This window comes from Lygodium microphyllum, chromosome 19 (genome assembly GCF_053477565.2).
Source record: "Lygodium microphyllum isolate KBCC chromosome 19, Lygodium_microphyllum_v1.1.10, whole genome shotgun sequence".
NCBI lineage: Eukaryota > Viridiplantae > Streptophyta > Polypodiopsida > Schizaeales > Lygodiaceae > Lygodium > Lygodium microphyllum.
Genome location: NC_141153.1, coordinates 48466329 through 48488570, shown reverse-complemented (window position 1 = coordinate 48488570; position 22242 = coordinate 48466329). Strand labels below are relative to the sequence as shown.

Below are 22242 nucleotides of genomic sequence, written 5' to 3'. Positions count from 1 at the left end.
CTGATGAGTGGTCACAGGTTATGGTGGACCCACGCGGTGGGTTAGAAAAAAGATAGTTTACACTTCCACCTATATGGCCCGATTGGGCGCCTGTGACCAGAACTCACACATATCAGGGTTAGACTCGCACACAGAAAGGATTGATGCCTTGAAGTGTGGGCTAGATCCGCCAGAACAGACACTTACAATCAACAAGATGGCATGATCATGAAATGCTTGTACAATGTGCATGTGTGGGCTGAAAGCTTGAAATGCACATTTCTTTGTATAGGAAAGTCACATGAAGATTCTGATACCGTTTTTGCGATGTACACGGAAAAAGCTTTCATATGACATCCATATTGGGGGGTCCCTAAATTTTAGGAGATCCCTAAATTTTAGGAGCCTCGAATTAGCCTAAAAATGCTAGTCCTAAAAAATAGGGATGTCATTCTAAAAATAGTAAATTCTGTACTCTGACTGTGCTTACTAAATTTGAAATTGACGAATAAACTTCAGAAGAAGATCAGGATTTCGGGAACCATCATACATACTGAACTTGATCTTCTTTTCAAGTTGAGATAGTGACTTAGCCTTCTTCTTCTTCTTATGCCTTCGTCCATGCCTGGATCTTGAGATTGAAGATGATGAAGTGCTTGATGGGGATGAAGATGGAGATGAGGGTGAAGAATGTCGACGCCTTTGACGATGATGAGGTCTTCCACGAGAAGGGTGTGACTCTTCGTCACTAGAAGAGGGTCCATTAGAGTAGGCGCCAGATGACTTTGAAGAAGAGGATGAGCTTCGATGCGATCTCTTTCTTTGTCTTGAAGTAGAATGGACCTGCCTCCTAGAAGTAGTTGGACTTCTTGATCGGCTCCTTTCATTGGTATGGCTTTGTCTCCTTGAAGCAAATGGGATTCTTTCCTTGAATTCTTTGGGATTCTCAACTTTTTCTGGTTTGAGAAGTTGTCACGAATTTGCTGATTCTCCTCTCTAAGACTTTGAATGGCTTGAAGGATAGCACTCGACTGATCCATTGAGACTCTAAGAAAAATATGCTCAAGCACTCAATGCAAGGGCTGAAAACAAACAAACTTATAATTGTAAGCACTACCAGTGTTGGGGTGAGGACCGAGCCAAAGCTCTGATACCACTGTAAACGCTCCGAACAACGTAGTTTGCTTAACAATTATGATATTCGCTTGTTTTCGAGATTTAATATAAAAGAGAATGAACACTTAAAGCTGAAAATGAAAATTACTCACAAAATTACTTACAAAATTACAGCCATGAAAATGTAAAAGTAATGGAGACAAGATTGAGGGTTGAAGATGGGCAACCCCCCCCGAAGGAATGTATTTCTGCTCAACCCAAGTCCCTTAGGGAAGAGCTCAGTTACAATCAACCTGAGAGTGAGGAGAAGTAATTCTCACTCTCACAAGATCATGCAAAGATGTACAAACACACATGCATTATCTATTATGCAATGATAAGAACTGATTTCTTTACAGTATGAGAGAAGAAAGAGGGGAAATCAACCTTTTTCTGGGGGCAGCTGATAAGGAAGATCTTCCAAAAAACAATCTTTATACTTTTCCAAGAGCTGAAGTCACTCTTGGTTTTCAGCATTCATATTGATATTGTTCCGAGCAGTTCTCCTCCTAATATAGCACCATACCGTGTGAGCCGTCCTCAACAAGAAGAAATCAGAAAGCAAGTCGAAGACCTACTCAACCGTGGGCTAATTAGGCCAAGTAGCTCACCATTTTGTTCACCGGTTCTTCTTGTTCAAAAGAAAGATGGCACATTCAGGATGTGCATTGATTATCGAGCCCTCAACAAAATCATTGTGAAGAATCGGTTTCCTATTCCCAGAATTGACGACATTTTGGATCGTCTAGGAGGCTCAAAGGTTTTCAGCCGCATTGATCTAAAGAGTGGTTATCATCAAATTAGGGTAATACCACAAGATGTACACAAAACTGCTTTTCGCACTTCATACGGTCTTTATGAATTCTTGGTGGTTCCTTTCGGATTAACCAATGCACCAGCCACCTTTAATTGAAGGATGGAGCGCATCTTTAGAGAGCATCAACAATATGTCGGTACTTTCTTTAATGATATTCTTGTCTTTAGCAAGAATGAAGAGGAGCATCATCAGCACTTGGAGATTGTTCTACAATTACTTCAACAAAATCAACTCTTGGTAAATGGTAAAAAGAGTGAATTTTTCATGCATAAAATAAATGACCTTGGGCATGTCATCTCTTCTGAAGGGATTCAGATGGATCCTGAAAAGATCAAGATAATCCAAGAATGGCCTCATCTTCATGATGTACATGAGGTGCGATCGTTTCTTGGCTTATGCTCTTATTACCGCCGCTTCATCAAGCATTTTGTACATATGGCTTCTCCACTTCATGGCCCTACAAAGAAGAAGACCTCTTTCCAATGGAAGGAAAAAGAGAAGGCAGCCTTCACAAGGCTGAAAACAGCTCTTATTTCTGGACCTGTTCTTATCATTCCAGATTTGGTAAAACCATTTGTGGTGGAAGTAGATGCTTGGGGTGATTGTATTGGTGCAGTGCTAAATCAAGAAGGCCATGCCGTAGCCTTTGAAAGCCGCCGTCTAAATGATGTGGAGAAAATGTATGACATTTATGGAAAGGAGCTCTTAGCAGTGGTTCATGCTTTAAAGATACGGAAACATTATCTTTTAGGCAATGAATTCCTTATTAAAACTGATCATCAGAGCTTGAAGTATTTCAAGACTCAAAAGCATTTGCAGGAGAAATATGCAAGATGGGAAAATTTCTTGTCTATGTTTCATTTTTAAATTATGTACACTCCAGGGAAACAAAATGTAGTTGCTGATACACTTTCTAGAGTGCCTCGCATTGCAACTATTACAGTGGCTCATCATGAAGATTTTCAAACAATGAAGAATACTTATGATGAAGATACTGATTTTGCAGCAATTTGGTCAAATTTACAGCAAGGAGGTTCTCATCCAGATTATTCCATCAAAGACGATTACCTTCTCATGAACAATCGCCTTTGTGTCACTCTCCCTGTTCGACAAAAGGTGCTTAAAGAAAGTCATGAACCCCCTTATGCAGGGCATAGAGGGAGGGCAGCCACTCTAAGTGCAATTGAGCGCTACTTTTATTGGCCAACATTACGAAGAGATACACATAACTTCATTGAGGCTTGTCTAGTATGCCAAAAATCCAAGTATGATAGGCAGAAGACTCCAGGATTGTTGCAACCTCTTCCAGTGCCCAAAGATCCATGGGAATCTATCACAATGGATTTCATCTTAGGTATTCCAAGAACACCTCAAGGTCATGATATGATTTGGGTCATAATTAATCGATTCAGCAAGCAATCACATTTTATTCCATGTCATAAAACATTGAAATCTGCACAAGCTGCAAGACTTTTCATTCAACATATCTTTAGATTATATGGTGTGCCTTCTGAGATCATTTCAGATAGAGACTCCAAATTCAAAAGTAACTTTTGGCGTGCTTTATTTGAGAATTTGGGAACCACTTTAAAGTTCTCCTCAGCTTTTCATCCTCAAACTGACGGCCAAACAGAGGTGATGAATCTCACTCTTTTGGATATGTTGAAAGCTTATGTTAGTGAACATAAGTCACAATGGGAGAAATATCTTCAATTATTGGAGTTTGCTTATAACAATACAGTGCACTCATCCAGAGGGAAAGCTCCAAATGAAATAGTACAGGGTAAAGTGATTCCTCCTCCAATTATTCGCACTAAGCTTCAGATTTAAAAACAGCAATGGATCAAGTTCGAGCCACTATCAAAGTTGCCCAAGAGTGACAAAGAAGCAAGAAGATAAATGAAGAAGACCTTTGGCTTTTGAAAAAGGTCAATATGTCTTGCTAAAGTTTGATAAAAGCAGGCTCAAACAAGGTTCCGGTCAAAATTCACCTTTTCCAAAGCTCTCCAGTAGATACTTTGGACCCTTCAAAGTGATTGAGAAAATAAATGAAGTTTCTTATCGACTTGAGCTTCCTGCTCATTGGAAAATACACAATGCTTTTCATGTAAGTTTGCTAAAACCTTACTTAGGACCAGAACCAAAGGAACCCATTACTAAAGATCCCCCAGAAGTTGAAGAAATATATAATGATTTATTAAATTTGTTTCCTTTGCACTAATTAGATATAAAGAAAAGTGCATTGGAGCTGGCCACTGATGAGTGTTCACAGGTTATGGTGGACCCACGTGGTGGGTTAGAGAAAAGATAGTTCACACTTCCACCTATATGGCCCGATTGGGCGCCTGTGACCAGAACTCACACATATCAGGGCTAGACTCGCACACAGAAAGGATTGATGCCTTGAAGTGTGGGCTAGATCCGCCAGAACAGACAGTTACAATCAACAAGATGGCATGATCATGAAATGCTTGTACAATAGGCATTTGTGGGCTGAAAGCTTGAAATGCACATTTCTTTGCATAGGAAAGTCACATGAAGATTCTGATACCGTTTTTGCGATGTACACGGAAAAAGCTTTCATATGACACCCATATTGGGGGGTTCCTAAATTTTAGGAGGTCCCTAAATTTTAGGAGCCTCGAATTAGCCTAAAAATGCTAGGCCTAAAAAATAGGGATGTCATTTTAAAAATAGTAAATTCTGTACTCTGACTGTGCTTACTAAATTTGGTTGTTTCTATTCTTGACAGTATTCAGCCCAAAAAGGAAGGCCATAGAGAAGAGACAAGTGTCAAGACACTTGTCACACAAATTTCCAAGTGTCCCACCACTTGTCACATCTCATGACATGTGGCTGGACACTTGTCTTGTGCTACTCCACTTTCCCCTTTTGTACTAGCTCTTCCCCCTCCTATAAATAAGAGCTCGTTTTTCTTCATTCAGCATCATTTTTCTTTGTTGTAAACTCATGTACAACACCCACAAATAGCCAGAAACTGGCCCCATCCATCCCCATCATCATCCCCCACTTCTCCATTATCAAATTCCTCCATATTCCCTCTTCTATCACTGCTATTTTACAGGATAGCAAGCCTGTAAATTCATTACAACACCTCCTTCTCAAGCTCTTTCTTCCATTTTAGCAACAAGAAGCAAGCCCTATCCATGGAGTGCTGATCACCGATGGAGAAAGGCTGATATCCCCTCTTTCTTCTCTTATACTGTAAAGAAATCAGTTCTTATCATTGCATAATAGATAATGCATGTGTGTTTGTACATCTTTGCATGATCTTGTGAGAGTGAGAATTACTTCTCCTCACTCTCAGGTTGATTGTAACTGAGCTCTTCCCTAAGGGACTTGGGTTGAGCAGAAATACATTCCTTCGGGGGGGGGTTGCCCATCTTCAACCCTCAATCTTGTCTCCATTACTTTTACATTTTCATGGTTGTAATTTTGTGAGTAATTTTCATTTTCAGCTTTAAGTGTTCATTCTCTTTTATATTAAATCTCGAAAATAAGCGAATATCATAATTGTTAAGCATACTACGTTGTTCGGGGCGTTTACAAATAGCAAACCAAGAAAGGTGTTAAGGTTGAAGACCAGTTCAAAGCTTAAATAGTTCTCAAAAGTGCTAGATAATGCATTTGCAAATTCAAGCAGCTTGTGGAAAAGAAAATCATTTAGAGATAGAGAGATTAACTACTTGCATCAACAACAAGTGCTCTTATTGGTCAAGAATTTGTGTTTTTTGTGTCTTCTATGGTGCATTCAAATGTTAACTTTAATGTGGACTCTTATGGTAGAGAGAGATGCCGTAATTAAGAGATTTTCCATTCCAATGTAAGCTTGACTTATTATGGTCAAGCAAGTTAGAAGCACACATACTTAATCAACTTTGCACTGGACATTCACAAGTCTAAGAGTTGCATCCTATCAGAGCACATGAGTTGTGGTCAGCACAGATCTTTGCTTGCTTGGCACTTGACCAACTCATTTGGGGCCCTCTCTTGAACTTTCATTTTCAGCATTTGAAAAGTTTTTGATGCTTCAAGATGCACACAGCTCTAGAAGTCAGTTATAAGAGAATTTCTAGTGGTGTGTGAATTTTATTGTACTGCTTTTCTTCTAGTCCCAAAAAGTGGCTATTGTGTATTGATGTTCTTTTTCATTCTTTGGCTTAAAAAAATCCTTATCTACTGGCGTTCATCAGGATCTAATGCTGGTAGATCTCGATTGTCTAATGTGCATGCAGAATTGCCAATGTCTGGAGGTAAGGCCAAGTTCAGATGTAAATTTATGTATTTCCAGTTACCATTTTGTTAGATCAGACTAATTTTTTCTTATTCACATTTTTCCTTTTTTGCTATATTAGTGATTGGAGGGCATGTCAGTACAATTGCAGGTTCATATGAATATTATCATTATCTTCAAGACAATGTGGATGATACTGTAAGGATTCTCCTGCTGATTAGAACTGTTAGTTATCTTGCTTGAGGTGATGATGGTTGTCATGTGCATCAATCTTGTGATGCATTAACATAGCAGTCCAGATCTCGGAAGCTGTATTGCAGACTCTAAAGACCTGAAATTTTCTCCTCTTTGTTGTCTAGTGATTATAGATCATTAATGATGCTGCTAAACTCTGATGCAGCGGATTTTCTTGGTCAAAGTTAGATTCCCAGTTGAGCTTGACAAGTGCTGCTGCAGCCATTCTAAGCCTTGGCACTTATCATAGTCCATTAAAACGATCTCTTAAGCCAATTTTATTGTTGGCTTGTTTAAATCAGCATTCAGGATTACACTTAGTTTTTGAGATCTGCATCAGGTCCCAGCATTCTCCTTCATTGCACATTGCAGGGTAGTATACAAATGTAGTACAAGGCAGAGGCATAGGAGGTTCCACACATAATGAATGTTGATTTCAAGCTATAATAAAAGCTTACTGATCATTCAGTGGGTAGTAGGATCCTGTACAAGTTTTGGTGCTAACTCTCACCTCTATGTCCTTCTTGTACGAAAACATAGTGGTTAATAATGGGAAAACAGATCCTTTTACTAAGCCGTAGATTTTAATGCATCTAGCATCTAGTTTAGATACTTAAAATGTAGTTGATAGAAAAGGATCATCAATGACAAATGTCAAAGTAGAGGCAAAAGGTTGCCATGTGGACACATGAATTTATGAAACTAGTGATAGGAGGTTGCAAAGGGAAAATATTTGTATGGGAGGAAAGAAAGTGGCTCGTGCATTAGAGGCCAAGGAATGGCTGATTCCACAAGCTGCATGCAAGCAAACTCCATTGCATGAAAGGGCAGAATTGTATTACAGCAAGAATTTGCTAAAAAGCGAGTTGAAGAAATTTTCATGATTAATTTGGAGACTAGTGAACAATTCTGTATGAGACTATGTGGTTCAAATAATGAGTAGCACAAATAATGATCCTAACTCTAAAATAGTTCGGCCCAATAAGAAAGTGTGCATTCATGAATTGGTTAAAAGATTTCTTGTTCTTTTGCATTTTACCACTTGTTTTGCTTGTTTTGGGAGATGATATATTTGCTTTTCTTCTTTTGTCCCTGAGGATATTGCAGAGGATGAGAATCATTCACAAGAGGAAGTGTTATATCCTTGGACATCCTAGATGGGTGCCCATGGCATTGGCCAGTATGATCATTGACCATTTGGTCACTAAGTGTGAACATGTCCTAACAGCTAGGATAGTTTAAGGGTCTTGTAGTGTGAATGTTTCCCAAGGCTCAAAAGGTTGAGGAGTTCTATATACATAGGACCTAGAGCTCATTTGTGCAACATCTCTTGCAAGGTCCACTCTTGGACCCTAGAGCCTAGGGAGTTACATCCATGCAGTGGGATGCTGTGGGCTGATGGTATGGGACATCATGTGTAGATGTAGAAAGGAGCCCCCTCTGATAAATACAATGATCAGCCAAGCACATAGTTCTAGAAATCTGAAGTGCACCAATATAGAGCAGTGCCAAGAAAATTGTAGATGACCTAGCTTTGTAGATGTAGAATGCACAGCAAAATGTGCCTCAAGTTGCATATTCACAATTTTTGCTTTGATAAGCAGTGAGATGGAAGCTGTTGAAGCTTAAAACATGAGCTCTAATAGCGGAATGTCAATGAAGTGCTGAATGGGCATGATGAGATGCACTGCCACCACATGTATAAGAGAGCAAAGCTGGAACACTAGATATGCATGCACCAAAGGGGACTTCTTTAAAGGCAACACCAACTGAAACCTGAGGAAATCCCAAAAGGATGAGGACAGTCCTCTTGTTTGGATCTCTGTGTTGAGCTTATTTTGTGCAAATCGTTAATCTGCAACAGAGCTGATTACTATGAAACTGGGTTGCTTTTAAATGTATACTGAATGTAAAAATGGTAGTGAGCATGCTGAGTAGCTTTTGTTCACATTCTTCACTTCTATGCCTTCAGGACATTATCTGCATCTAGTTCTGCATCAAACTCAGCACTGTCAATATATGTGAAACGTTTGATAGCTTAATTTGATTTGATGTTAATTCCTGACAAGACAATTGATTTTGGTGAAGTGCATGCTTTTTGCAGGGCTGGGGATGTGCATATCGATCATTACAAACCATTGTCTCTTGGTTTAGATTGCAGCATTACACAACCATAGATGTTCCAACACATAGGTAATGCTTGCAGAGCTTTCATTGCATTATTAAACATGTGATAATGCTGTGTGATTTAAAACTACTCTTAACGCTTGACAAATCTTGCGACTGTGAGGTGATTAAATTTGTGGACCTAAAACCAATCTTCCTCTTCGGATAGGGTGGTAAATAAGCTGATTAAGCACTAGTTACAGAAAGCATAAAATTCACGTAAACTGAAAATGCACACTTTACCACTTTAATCTTGGACTTGGACGCCCTATTGGCCCCAAAACTGGTACCCCTTATGGTATTTATTTATCTTATATTGCCAATGGAAAGAGTACAACTGAGATCCTTTGATCTCCTCCGCTAATCCAAGTGCCTATTGCTGTCAAAACTAACCAGGAAGCCTTCAAACCAATTTGCCCCTTGGTTTGCTTGGGAATTGATATTCACCCTACTCCTTGAAACATAAATTCAGTGCCAAATTTGATATTAGTTGTCTGGCCTCTTGAATCTCCTTGAAATTCCTCAATTTCAGCTGCTAGAATTCAATTCCTAGGCCCTCAATTTTGAACATGTAGCTGTCAAAACCTAATTTCTGGTCTAAATTAGGGTTTATAGTAGAGATTGATTGAAATTTCTTCCTCTGATGGCTCAAACTATTGAAAAATGTTGAGATAACTTGAGAGATGGTTGCGGGATGAGAGAGAATGTTGTAGAGAGAGAAAATTTAAAATTTCAACCCAAGAAATACTGAAAAGATACTGTTTCCCTGCTCAAACAGCCATGAAAACTATCACCTATGATTAGGACCACTAGAAAGACTGTTGCCCTCTCTTGTATGTTGTTATTTCTACTAGAAGGACCTTGGGCTGCTATCACCTGCTCTTGGAGGGCTCCAAACTATTGTTATACGTTGTAGGACTGATTTCTAGTGGCATGCAAATCGATCAACAATCTCTCCTTGCTCTCTAACAGCCTTCTTTTCCCTTACCATGGCTGAAATAGTTTCTAAAAACGTTTTTTCTACTTATATGGGCAAGTTTTGCCAAGTGACAATTCTCTAATTTTATTTTTCAGCATTATCCGGCTTATTAAATTAATTTTCATAATAATAATAATTCTAGTACTTAGAAAATTTATTCTACTAACCAATAATTAAATTGGCTAAGCTAATTTGTTTTCCAGGTATCCTTGAGCAGTTATTGATCCTTAGACAGACATTAATTAATTAATTAATGTCGAGTCTCTAATGCCACCACTAACATTAGTGGCCAATAAATTGGTTTAGGCACAAATTGACATCGGGTACTAGCTAATACCTATCAAGCATAACTATTATAACTTTTATCTTTGGTTTCAATTGATATCTCGGGGTCTTGGATCCCACACTGTGAAATAATTAACTTGCACCTCACATATGTAAGTGACATTAGTACATTTGATTAATTTTTAATCAAATGCTAAGCAAAGCAATAAAATTTCACGTCCTCATAACAGGATCTTATCAAATCGCCTTGATTGAAGTTGTTTGGGTGTATAAAGTGATAGTAACTTGTGTTATAAAGCTAGTCTTAACTCTGACAAGTTACATTATTAACATGATTTCATGATTTCTTGAAAGTTTATGTTTCAACCTCTTGTACCCCTTGAAGAAACCTACATGGATGCATCTTAGTTTGTTATTCAAGTTCAACATTTCTTGATATGAAGAGTTAAGGGGGAGTGTCATGGTTCTTTTATGCACCTCCTCCACCACCCACTTAAGTTGGAAGAACATTTCAGGTTTTTTTTTTTTTTTCCATTGGGAAGGGGGGGGTCTGGGGAGTGTGTGTGGATTGTTAGCAAATTGTACATCTTATGGGTGAGTTTATGTATTTATATGGGCATTTGTTATTTTGGGCTAGAGAGTGCTGAGGCTCACTGCCTTGATTTTGGAAACTAGTTCCTCGCTTATTTTATCGGTATTTGAGCATCTAGTTTTGGGATTGTCAATCGGTCATCCACTTTGGTATTTTGTGTGTCTATTTATAGGTAGGCTTCCTCCTTAGTCATTTACCACAATTGCTTTTTGGTGGAGAGAGCAAGACAATGCCCACTTTTGGTGACTCGGAGCCACGCTGTCTTTCGTGCCTCAATGTAGGGATTTCATTTCTACAGGATATTATTCCTAGTTCTTTGTTCTTTGCAATGTTCTTCATGTTTGTGGAGACTATTAGAGCAGTTTCTCATACTTCCATTGTGGCTCCTATTCTAACATGGTATTAGGCGTTCGTGTTAGAGTTTCCAGTGTTGTTTTTTGCTACAGGTCTACGTTTACCTTGTTCATGGTTTCCCTCATACGTAGTATAGACCTATGCATTCCGTATGATCCATACAGTATTGTACGGTACGAAGCTATACGATTTTGTACAAAAATACTGTCCCTTTTTAGCTAGCGTTTGGCGTGTTTCGCGTCTTGGTTAAAGTCAATTTTGCGCTCTCTGCCCGTGTTTTTGTTGTGTTTTTTGACTACGTGGCACACTTGCCAGTCCATCGCTACTTGGCATTGGATGTCCATTGCTTATTGGATGCCAATTGCCATTGGATCCCATGCTCTAGCCTTGGATGCTTTTTTCCATACTCTTGAGCCTTCTCTCTTCTTGCACTTTGGATCCTTTTTGTTCCACTCTCTTCTCTAGCCTATAAATGATGTTCCTCCTCTCCATCCTTCCACACTAAATCAACAAGCATTCTCATTGCTCAAGTCTCTTTCTCTCTTCAAGGAAGCAATCTATTTATCAAGATTCAAGTCTCTTCCAATTCGTACCCCCTCTCTCTCTAGCTTCCACTCTTCTCTCTCTCCAACTTTCAAGCTTCTTACTCTCCCTCTCTTTCACAAGGGTCAAGCCTCAAGCCTCTTACTATCCCTTTGGCCTTCTTCTTTCAAGCCTCTCTCTCACTCATGACCCTCCCTCTCGATCGACATTACCACTCGTGAGAAGCACGAGGCCTTCAATTTGCATGCCATCCATATGGAGAGGGGTACAAAAAAGTCCAACTCCCACCATTGGATGTGCAAGTGTTGCAGGAAGCGCTACATAAGTGGTGCGACCTCACTTCTCCAATATCTTTCCAAGACGCGGGGGGGTAAGTTGCTCCATGGAAGGAAATCCCTCAAAACATGGTGGATGAGATTCTTGCGAAGATGAGAGGGGAATCCATTGGAGAAAGAGAAAGTGGCGTATCAGCACTAACACCTGTATCTACTAATGAGGAAGCATTGAATGTGGACATATCTTTAACCGATGCGGTTGAGGTCTCTACCATTGGTGACGGGGGACTCCACATTTGCATCTAGTTCCAGTAAAAGACAGAGTGGAGGCTCATGCAACACTGAGAGGCAATTCTCTCTTTCTCAAGCTCCCGATCATGTGCGTGGATCGGTTGCCTTTCTTAGAGAAAGGCAATGACTTGCGGACATTGAAATTGCACACACGGTGATAGAGTGCAATCTTGCATTCAATGTCTTAAAGCAAGAGCAATGGAAGAAGATGGTGAAAGCCATTGCCAATGTGGGTCCATGTGAAGGATGGACCAGTGTCACATACAACGACATGAGGATAGAAAAGATTGATGAAGAGGGGATTGATAGAGTCCTTGATCCTATTCGGGCCACATGGATAAGATATGGTTGCTCCATTCTCACCAATGGATGGAGTGATAGTAAGAAACGAGGTATTATCAATATACTTGTCTTACATTTACTCGGCACTTACTTTTTGCGGGCCATAGACACAAGCAAGAGGGGGAGGAAAATGATGGTTACCTTCGTCTATTGCCACATTCGGCAAGCTATCATTGAGGTATACATTGTCTTTTAAATTTATTTCTTTTATATTTCATAATTGTCTATCTCCTTGTTCTCTCTAGACTCTAATATCTATCTCCATTCTCTCTTTCCCCCAAGTCTCTATCTCTCGGGGGAGGAAAATAATGGTTAGCGTCGTCTATTGCCACATTCGGTAAGCTATCGTTGAGGTATACATTGTCTTTTAAATTTATTTCTTTTATATTTCATAATTGTCTATCTCCTTGTTCTCTCTAGACTCTAATATCTATCTCCATTCTCTCTTTCCCCCAAGTCTCTATCTCTCTTGATTCTTGAAAGTTGAATATTTCGAGGCTCAACACACACACACACACACAAGTACTGTAATTTATGGCTATAGGTGGGTGGCGGGCCTCTCGAATGTGGTGCAAGTTGTTATCGACAATACATTAAATTGTCAGCGCATGGGTTGCTAGCTTGAGGCCGAGTTCCCCACAAATGTGTTGACTCCATGTGCAAGTCACTGTTTGGACTTGCTCATGGAGTACATTGGGAAGCTTAAGTGGGTGAAGAGAATGATCCGTAAAGCCACATCACTTGTTATCTTCTTCACGGTAAAGTTAAAGGTGCTTGTGATGTATCATGATCATAGCACACTCGAGTTGAAGAAGCCTTCTTCATCTCGCTTTGCTTACATGTGGTTATTACTCGAGCGCCTTTATGAGGTGCAATCCATCTTGCACCAGACAGTGGTGTCCACTCTGTGGAATGAGTGAGATGAGTATAAGACAAAGGAGACCAAAGCCATGCAGCGCTTGTGTCTCAATGAGAAGTTTTGGTAGAAAGTCTGTATCATTGTGATTGTCGTGATTCTCTTATATAGGGTGTTATGTATGAGTGATTGCGAGGGGTCTACCATGGGTCTTCTCATTCATTTCTTTAGAGTGGCATTGGTGGAGGCACGTTTGCACGGTGATTACAGAGACACAACACACACATGCTCTAGAGATAGTAGAGAGGAGATGGGCATGGATGAATAAGCCCCTCCATGATTTTGCGGCATTAGTATATACAGCCTACAAGTCGCCGGTAGTTATGGATGATAGAGAGCTCTGTTCGGACCAGCTTGCTTATTTGACTTGCATGGTCCTTGTGGATGACCACAATGTAGTGTTGGAGAAGCTAGGATGCTAGACGGATTAGAGAGGGCATGTGACTTTTGCTTCTTTCTCTTGTTGGAGAAGAGAGTTACTTGTGAAGCCTTTATTTTGGTGGCAAAACTTTGGATACGCGCTAGAGACCCTTCAACCCTTAGCCATGAGAGTCCTTGCTGAGGATTACTCTTCGGGTGCATGTGAGAGATTGGAGTGCCTATTTTCTCATTTGCATGATGATTCACAATCAGCTTAGTACACAACAATTAGAGTGGCTAGTCTATTGGCGCACTAACTTACGCAAATGAGGGCTATGATGAGTATGGGTAGTCCAAAGCAGGTAAACACTTAACCATAAAATTTAAAATTTGTTGTTTCAAACTTTAAAGTTTATACTCTACAATTTATACTTTAGCATTTACAATCTTATGTACAGTGTGTAGGTGAATGTGGATACATTCAAGTTGATGGCGGCACTCTTCCAAGTATACACTCGCAATCAACGTGCTCGTGGGGGAGGAGTTCGAGTAGACCATGGTCATTCGGCGCCCTCCAATATCGAGGGGGGGTGGTTCGATTGGCTTGTATAGCTGAGGCCTAGAGAGCCATCATTTGGTGATGATGGTAATCTCATCAGTGAGGATGAGTATGAGAGTGTCTCATCATTTGACGTTGAAAAGTCACCTTTAGACTCTCTTGATGAGCACTCGATGATTCTAACAATGATGATAGTGATGTCTCATCATAGTCTATAGATTCATAGGTCTCTCTCTTTTTTGTTATCTACTATCATTGTATCCACATGCCACTATGATTCATTGTCCATGTATGTACTAGACTCTAGTTGTATCACATGTTGCACATAGGCCATACGACTGTGAGGGCCACCCTCATTTATTCATCTTATTTTGTAATGAAATGGCTATTTTCACTTTAAACATGTGTTCTATCATTTAATGATTTATGGTTTTTTTAAAAAATCAAGTTAATTTTTTTTTCATACTAATATCGTACCGTACTTTGTAAAATCATAAGGTACCATTTAATATTGTATTTATCGTACCGTACCATACCGTACATTTTGTACTTGACAACTATGATCTTGTTCCAATGCTCTTTTGGACTGCATTTAGCTGCTGCTGACTGCTGTGCACTCTTTCCCGGGCTGGACAACATCATTTTCCAGTGGTTCAACTTGTTTGTTGCATCAGAGAGCCTGTGTATTGATAGTTTGCCCCTGTATTTTGTGCTCAGCACCCTGCATTTTCAGTATTTTTCTTTATTGGAATGGGCCACCTTTGAAGTGTTGGTTGAATGTTGGATTTGCTCCACAATCTCTGTGTTCGCTCTAGCAGCATCTACGTTTTTAGTTTTTGACCACTTACAAAGCTGGGCGATAGTCAATTCTGTGTTCACCTTTGTGTAGGATGTGCCCTGATTTGTTCTCTCTCCTATTTGATCTATTTCAGTTTTGCAGCTCTCACTTTGTTTGTATTTCTTCATATTGCTTGAACTCTTGGACTGTTGCTTCTTGGGCTGAAGTCTTGACACTTGCTTCTCTCTACACCTCTTCTTTACTTCACTTCTCAACCTCTCCTCTTCAATGGCATCTCTGTATTGTTTTTGTCACGGGAATGTAGAAATTTGAGATGTTTAAATTTTGTCGGTAACATTGGATTAAGTTATTAATCGAATGTGCAAGATTGTTTAGCACATGTGATACACATGGCAATTATTTCATGGTAATAGGCCAAGGATCTCGAGGGTGGAGTAGATGTCAAAGGCAAAAGTTATGATAAGTTATGCTAGCTAGGCTTTGGGGGTTAGTTGGTGTCCATTTTAACCTTAGGATAGTTGTTTGTGTTGGGTATCTCACACGCCTTACTTACGCCTACGCTCATATGGGAGTGTGCGGGTGATCACTAGGACACTGGGGCACTTTTTACTCTCGGTAGGAGAGGTTTTTTCCCCCAGATTATGTGTACTATTTTGTATGTGCTTGTGGTGCACACTTACGGGCACTTACTGTGTTCGGGTGTGAACAGCCCCTTATAACCCTAAGGTATAAGGGTTATCGTTTGTACTTTCAGCTAACACTCTATTCAGTACTATTGCATTGGGTATCGTGCTCAACTCTGTCTCTCACTCTCACACTGTCTACTGCACTTCAGCTGCACCTCGATCCTCTCCCATCTGACATTTGGTATCAGAGCTGGTCAGCAGCTCTGTTCGGTTCCCGAGGACTTGCGTCAGCACTGACAGCTCGTCGGTACCTGTCTGGTACAGCTCATCGGTACCTGTCTGGTACAGCTGGTCAGTACCTGTCTGGTACAGCACGTGCAGCCTGTACCTTCGCCTGCAGCCCCGCCAACTCCGCCAGCTGCGCGCCACCTACAGAGGTCGCTGCCACCTGTGCGCAGCTCCGTCTGACACACCACCTGACAAGTGCGCCCGCCACCTGCTCCGCCTGACGCCGCCTCTGTCGCCTGCTGCGCCCCTGGACCTGCACGCCTGTACCTACACGCCACCTGTGCAGGGCCGTCGCCTCTGCACTCTGCTTCCGGCAGGCGCCAGCTCAGCCAGCACCACCTCCCGTGGAGTCCGCCATTTGTGCAGTACCCTAAGGCGCCGCCGCCTCTGACGCGCCACCTCGAGATTCGTGCTAAGTCTCGGGATCCATGCCCGTCTTCGACCTGCAGAGGTAACATTTCTGCATTTTTTATTTCCACACAGGGATTCGTGCAGCAGCAGCAGGTTCAGTTTTCAGCATTGGGAAACGTGCTGTGTCAGTCTGTGACACATTGAATGCACATTTTGGGGCTTTTGTAACAGACATTTGTGACAGAAATTTTGGGCAGAAAATTTTGGGGCTTTTGATGTTTTAGTGCTGCTGAGCACTAATTGCACCTTGGGAAGCGTGCATCAGTGACAGTTTTTTTGAAAGAGTACCCTTTGCACATTAATTGCAGACTTGTGTTTGCTGCAATTTCTGGAAATTTGCAGATTTCCAGCCCGTACTGCATTGACATTGCTCTATTGCCTTTTGGGAAATAATGGCAAATCAGGGAGGAGATGTATTCACCTATGTGTCCAAGGAAGACCGATTGGATGGGAACAATTATTCCCTTTGGTCTTTCATGATGAAGAATGTATTAGTGGCCAAAAATTTGTGGGATTATGTCAGTGGAGAGGAAGCACGACCGGGAGTTGTGGCTCCCGCTACTCCTCCTCCAGGAGGACGTGCAAGAGGGCAACCTCAGCTCCCTCCACCTCAGCCCGCTCAGCCACTTCCCCCAAGAACTGCAGCTCAGAAAGCTTGGGATACACGGGATGCACAGGCTATGTCGCTGATTGCATTGGCAGTTCAGCGTTCTATCATTCCTCATATTCGTTCAGCAGCTTCTTCACAAGAAGCTTGGTTGACATTGGAGCAGATGTTTGCAGGAAAGAATGAGACTTGCATCTCTTTCTTGAAGAAAGAGCTAGAGACTCTAAAGATGAATGAGGGTGATTCTATGCAGGATCATCTCAACAAAATTCAGGACTTGCGGGAGCAACTCATGAATGTGGATGAGTACTACTCAGATGCGCAGCTGATTTCTACGACATTGAATTCACTGCCTCCCTCTTACTTGGCTTTTCATACTGCCTTGAACCTCACTATGAGGATTTCGAAAGAGCCCATCACTTTCATTCAGCTTGTCAGTTTGCTTCTAGAGGAGGAGCAAACTAGACGGAACAGTGGTGTGGATGGTATAGCCTCTGAGCAGGCTTTTATGTCAAGGCAGAAGGGTAAAAACAGCCAAGGGAAAAATGCTTCGCAGAGTTCTGGTAGTAGTAGCACTTCACAGACAAGTCAGAAACAGGGGGGCACGCAAGCCAAGAAAGGAAAATGCCATTACTGCAAGAAGCCTGGCCACTATATCACTGAGTGCAGGAAGCGCATCGCCAAAGAGAAGAAGAAGGAGTCAGGGATGTCTGTTTCTGCAGCTCCTTCCACTGCTAGCGAGTCCGCGTCCTTTGTTGCAGCCAGGGACTATTGTTTTTACACTTGCAGTTATGATGTCTCTTGGGCTGATAGAGCATTTAGCTCTACAGAGGATGCTGACACTTGGTTCTTTGACAGTGGTGCTTCACGGCATATCACATCTCGTAGAGATTTGTTTGCTTCTCTTGGTACACCTCCCGTTGGGAAGTCTGTTCAGTGTGCTAATAATGCATCATACCCTGTTCGTGGTATTGGGGAGATTCAGCTTACAGCCATTGATGGCTCTATTCTCCGCCTACAGGATGCTTTGTATGTGCCTGGCATTAAGAAGAATCTGCTTTCCATTTCTTCTATGGCACGTTGTGGTTTGCAGGTCACCTTTGATGATGACCGTTGCATGGTCCGTGACAAGGAACACATGACATTGGTCTTGACAGGTTCTCTGTGTCATGGGTTATATGAGTTGGATGCTCTTTCGGTAGATCAGTCTGCATATTTGACATCCACTCTTACTCCTGCTATGTTAGAGGCAGAGTTATGGCATGCTCGTTTGGGGCATGTAAACTATGGCAGCTTGATGCTATTACAGCGTACTCAGATGTTGGATGGATTACCTCTCTTGGAGAGACCTCCTGAGCATTTATGTGAGGGTTGCATTTTGGGGAAAATGCATCGTTTCTCTTTTCCCCGTGATGTTGCTTTTAGAGCAACAGCCAGATTGCAGCTTGTGCATTCGGATGTTTGTGGGCCCATGCAGACACAGTCATTGGGTGGTTGTTACTATTTTGTAACATTTATTGATGACTTTACACGTTTTTGCTGGGTCTACTGCTTGAAAAAGAAGTCAGAAGTGTATGATGCATTTTTGGCTTTCAGTGCACTTGTGGAAACTCAGTCTGGTTGCAAGATTAAGACTCTCCGTTCGGACCGAGGGGGGGAATACATGTCCTCTATGCTGAATTCTTATTTGCAGCAGAAGGGCATTATCCATCAGTACACTACTGCATATACTCCACAGCAGAATGGGGTAGCAGAGAGGAAAAATCGGTCACTCATGGAGATGGCCAGATGTATGCTGAAGGCAAAGAGTTTGCCTCATAGTTTTTGGATGGAAGCCGTCATGTGCGCTTGCCACATTTTGAACAGATGCCCTACCAAGGCCTTGAAAACCGTCACACCTTTTGAGGCTTGGCACAGCCGCAAACCTTCTGTTGGCCACTTCCGTACTTTTGGGTGTCTTGCATATGCCCATATTCCACAGGTACTTCGAAAGAAGTTGGACAACAAGGCTGTAAAATGCATCTTTATGGGATATAGCAGCGAAAGCAAAGGCTACAGACTCTATGATCCCGTGACCAAGAAGGTTTTTGTCAGCAGGGATGTTGTATTTGATGAAAAATCAGAATTATCCTTGGCTGGTTTTGATACATATCAGGCTGCCCGTGATGTCTTTGAAGGGCTGCTGCCCATCACATTTGGTGATTCAGCTGGTACTTCAGCAAATGAACCTAATGTTCAGCCAGTTGCTCCTATGGAACATGCAGTAAATCAGCACATTGCTGAAACTGAAATTCAGCAGGAACTTGTACACAGTCAGGAAGCAAGACAGGTGCCTAGATGGTACACGCAGACTATGAGAGATAGTCATTTGGAAACACCCTTGGCTGGTCGTACTCGAAGGCAAACTCGACTGCATGATTCAGCACATTCCATGGAGTTTGTTATGGCAGCATGTACTCATGATGATGAGGAGCCTGAATGTTTTGAGGATGCACGACATAGTGTGCATTGGATGGCAGCCATGCAAGCTGAATTGGATTCTATTCATAAGAATCATACTTGGGATTTGGTGTCTTTGCCAGTTGGCAAGCGTGCCATTGGTACGAAATGGGTCTACAAATTGAAAAGGAACGCAGATGGATCCATAGATAAGTACAAGGCACGGCTGGTAGCTAAAGGCTACGCACAGAAAAAGGGCATTGACTATGAGGAGACCTTTGCTCCTACCTCCCGTATGACGACCATTCGGTCTATGATTGCCTTGGCTGCACATTTTGGTTGGAAAGTGCATCAGCTGGATATAAAGACTGCATTCTTACATGGGGAACTTCAGGAAGAAGTGTATGTACAGCAGCCCATTGGTTTTGCAGTTGAAGGCTCAGAAAATTTAGTATGCAAGCTGAAAAAAGCTCTATATGGTTTGAAACAAGCTCCACGAGCTTGGTACGCAAAGATAGATGCTTTCTTGCTTAGTCAGGGGTTTGTAAACAGTCCATCTGAGTCTACCCTTTATGTACATAAAGAGGGGGGATCCATGCTGATTTTGTGTCTATATGTAGATGACCTTTTGCTCACTGGAACACATGCTGATCAGATTTCAGCATTCAAAAATAATTTACAGCAAACTTTTGACATGTCTGACTTGGGTATTTTGCACTATTACTTGGGCATCCAGTTTGTACATGATGCTAGAGGCATTGGATTATGTCAGTCAAGGTACATTGGGCAACTTCTTGAGAAGTTTGGCTTACAGGATTGCAAGCCAGTTTGTACACCCATGGAACCTGGGCTCAAACTGTCATTACATGATGACAGTGATTTGTTTGATATCCATACTTATGCTCCAGCAGTGGGATGTCTCATCTATCTATGCCACACTCGGCCAGACATACAATTTGCCGTTTCAGTTTTGAGCAGGTACATGCATCAGCCTCGTATGTCGCATTGGCAAGCTGTGAAGCGTGTGTTTCGTTACTTGCAGGGTACTAGAGCTCTTGGATTGCTTTATGCCAAGGGGGGACCACTGCAGTTACATGCTTACAGTGACTCTGATTGGGCTGGTGATTTTGATACTCGACACTCCACTAGTGGCAATTGTTTCTTTCTTGGCTCGTCATGCATTTCTTGGCTTAGCAAGAAACAATCCACTGTTGCCACGTCGTCATGTGAAGCTGAGTACAAGGCAGCCTTCACTACTGCAGTTGAGTGCGTATGGCTTAGACGCTTACTTGCTGATTTGGATGTATCTGTTACGGAGCCTACTCCTTTATATACTGACAGTCAGAGTGCCATTGCAGTGGCACGGAACCCTGTGTTTCATGCTCGCACGAAACACATAGAGATTCACTACCACTTTGTCAGAGAGAGGCTACATGCAGGTGATATCAGCCTTGTCTACTGTCCTACCACCAGCAATGTGGCAGACATCTTCACCAAAGCTCTTCCACGAGACAAATTTGAAGCATTTCGCGATGCTTTGAATTTGACGCCCTTTGGTGGCGGATGATCCTTGTACACTTGATCACTCTTCACTCCAGGGGGGTTTGTTGGGTATCTCACACGCCTTACTTACGCCTACGCTCATATGGGAGTGTGCGGGTGATCACTAGGACACTGGGGTACTTTTTACTCTCGGTAGGAGAGGTTTTTTCCCCCAGATTATGTGTACTATTTTGTATGTGCTTGTGGTGCACACTTACGGGCACTTACTGTGTTCGGGTGTGAACAGCCCCTTATAACCCTAAGGTATAAGGGTTATCGTTTGTACTTTCAGCTAACACTCTATTCAGTACTATTGCATTGGGTATCGTGCTCAACTCTGTCTCTCACTCTCACACTGTCTACTGCACTTCAGCTGCACCTCGATCCTCTCCCATCTGACAGTTTGGCCAATAAGTGTCAGTGGTGACACCAGGGACTAGCATTAGTTATTTAATTAATATCAGTCTAAGGGTCAACAGAGGTTGGGGACAACTCTAGGTTGCAAATGGCCTAGCTAATTTAAATATGGATGGGCACATTTAATTTTGGACAGAGTCAGAATAGTTAAAATCAATTTTCAAGATTATTTAATTCTCAAAATTAATTAATTGGTTGGATAATGCTAAAAAATGGTTTAGAAGGTTGCCACTTGGTAAAAATGCCCATGCAAAGTGAGAAAACGTTTTTAGGGACTGGGTCTCAGCCATTCCATCGGTTTATAGTTCGGGAGAGGAAGAGAGAGAGAGAGAGGGAGTTGCTGGTCCATTTTGTGATCAAAGAATAACAGTTTGCTGCAAAAGATAGCCATTTGGGGGCCTCAACAAGCAGGGGACACCTTTCAAGGGTTGGCAACAACATTGTTGATTTGGTGACAACATTTTGGAGATGCCTGGCAGTATATGTGACTACATCAAATGCAAGTTGAAGCAGGGAGTAGGCAGATTTTAGGGTCTTCTCTCAAAGAAAATCAGATTTCTCTCTCATCTTGACTCTCTCACCTTCTCCAATAATTTTTCAAAAGATCTCAGCACCTCTCAACCATTCTCCGAAGATCTCAGCCAGATTTGGTGGACAACAGAAGGACTTTTGCTGTCAACCCTAAATTTCTGCAGAAATTAGGGTTTGACAGCTACCTTGGGACCTGTGCCAACAAGGGACGGCATTGTACATTGAAATCAGCACCTGAAATTCATGGAATTGATAGGGATTTCAAATGCTACCCCATCCATTGTAAATTGGGGACACATTTTGCAAGTTGGTCTTGGGTGAAAATCAAGGGGCAATTGGCCCAAATTGCTTACTGATTGTATGTACAGCAAGTGGCTTTTGGATGAGCTAAGGAGATTGTGGAATCTCAACTTGTACACTGTCCATTAGCAATCAAAGTTAAAGAAATGTCGAAAAAGGCATCAATTTTGGGGCCAACTG

The 22242-nt window shown here is 41.7% G+C and overlaps 1 protein-coding gene across 4 annotated transcripts in view; it reads left to right on the top strand.

The window, feature by feature from the left end:
- LOC148019841 (Peptidase C78, ubiquitin fold modifier-specific peptidase 1/ 2) overlaps positions 1-22242 on the top strand; it is a 117596-nt gene that overhangs the window by 61131 nt on the left and 34223 nt on the right. For all 4 annotated transcript variants that reach the window (XR_015694880.1, XM_087700039.1, XM_087700040.1 and 1 more), the window contains 3 exons: positions 6166-6225; positions 6328-6404; positions 8545-8633. Coding sequence is in view for 3 of the 4 variants with exons in the window: in XM_087700039.1 (XP_087556165.1) it covers positions 6166-6225; positions 6328-6404; positions 8545-8633 (226 nt within the window). In the remaining variant the exon portion in view is untranslated. The remainder of the gene's footprint in view (positions 1-6165; positions 6226-6327; positions 6405-8544; positions 8634-22242) is intronic.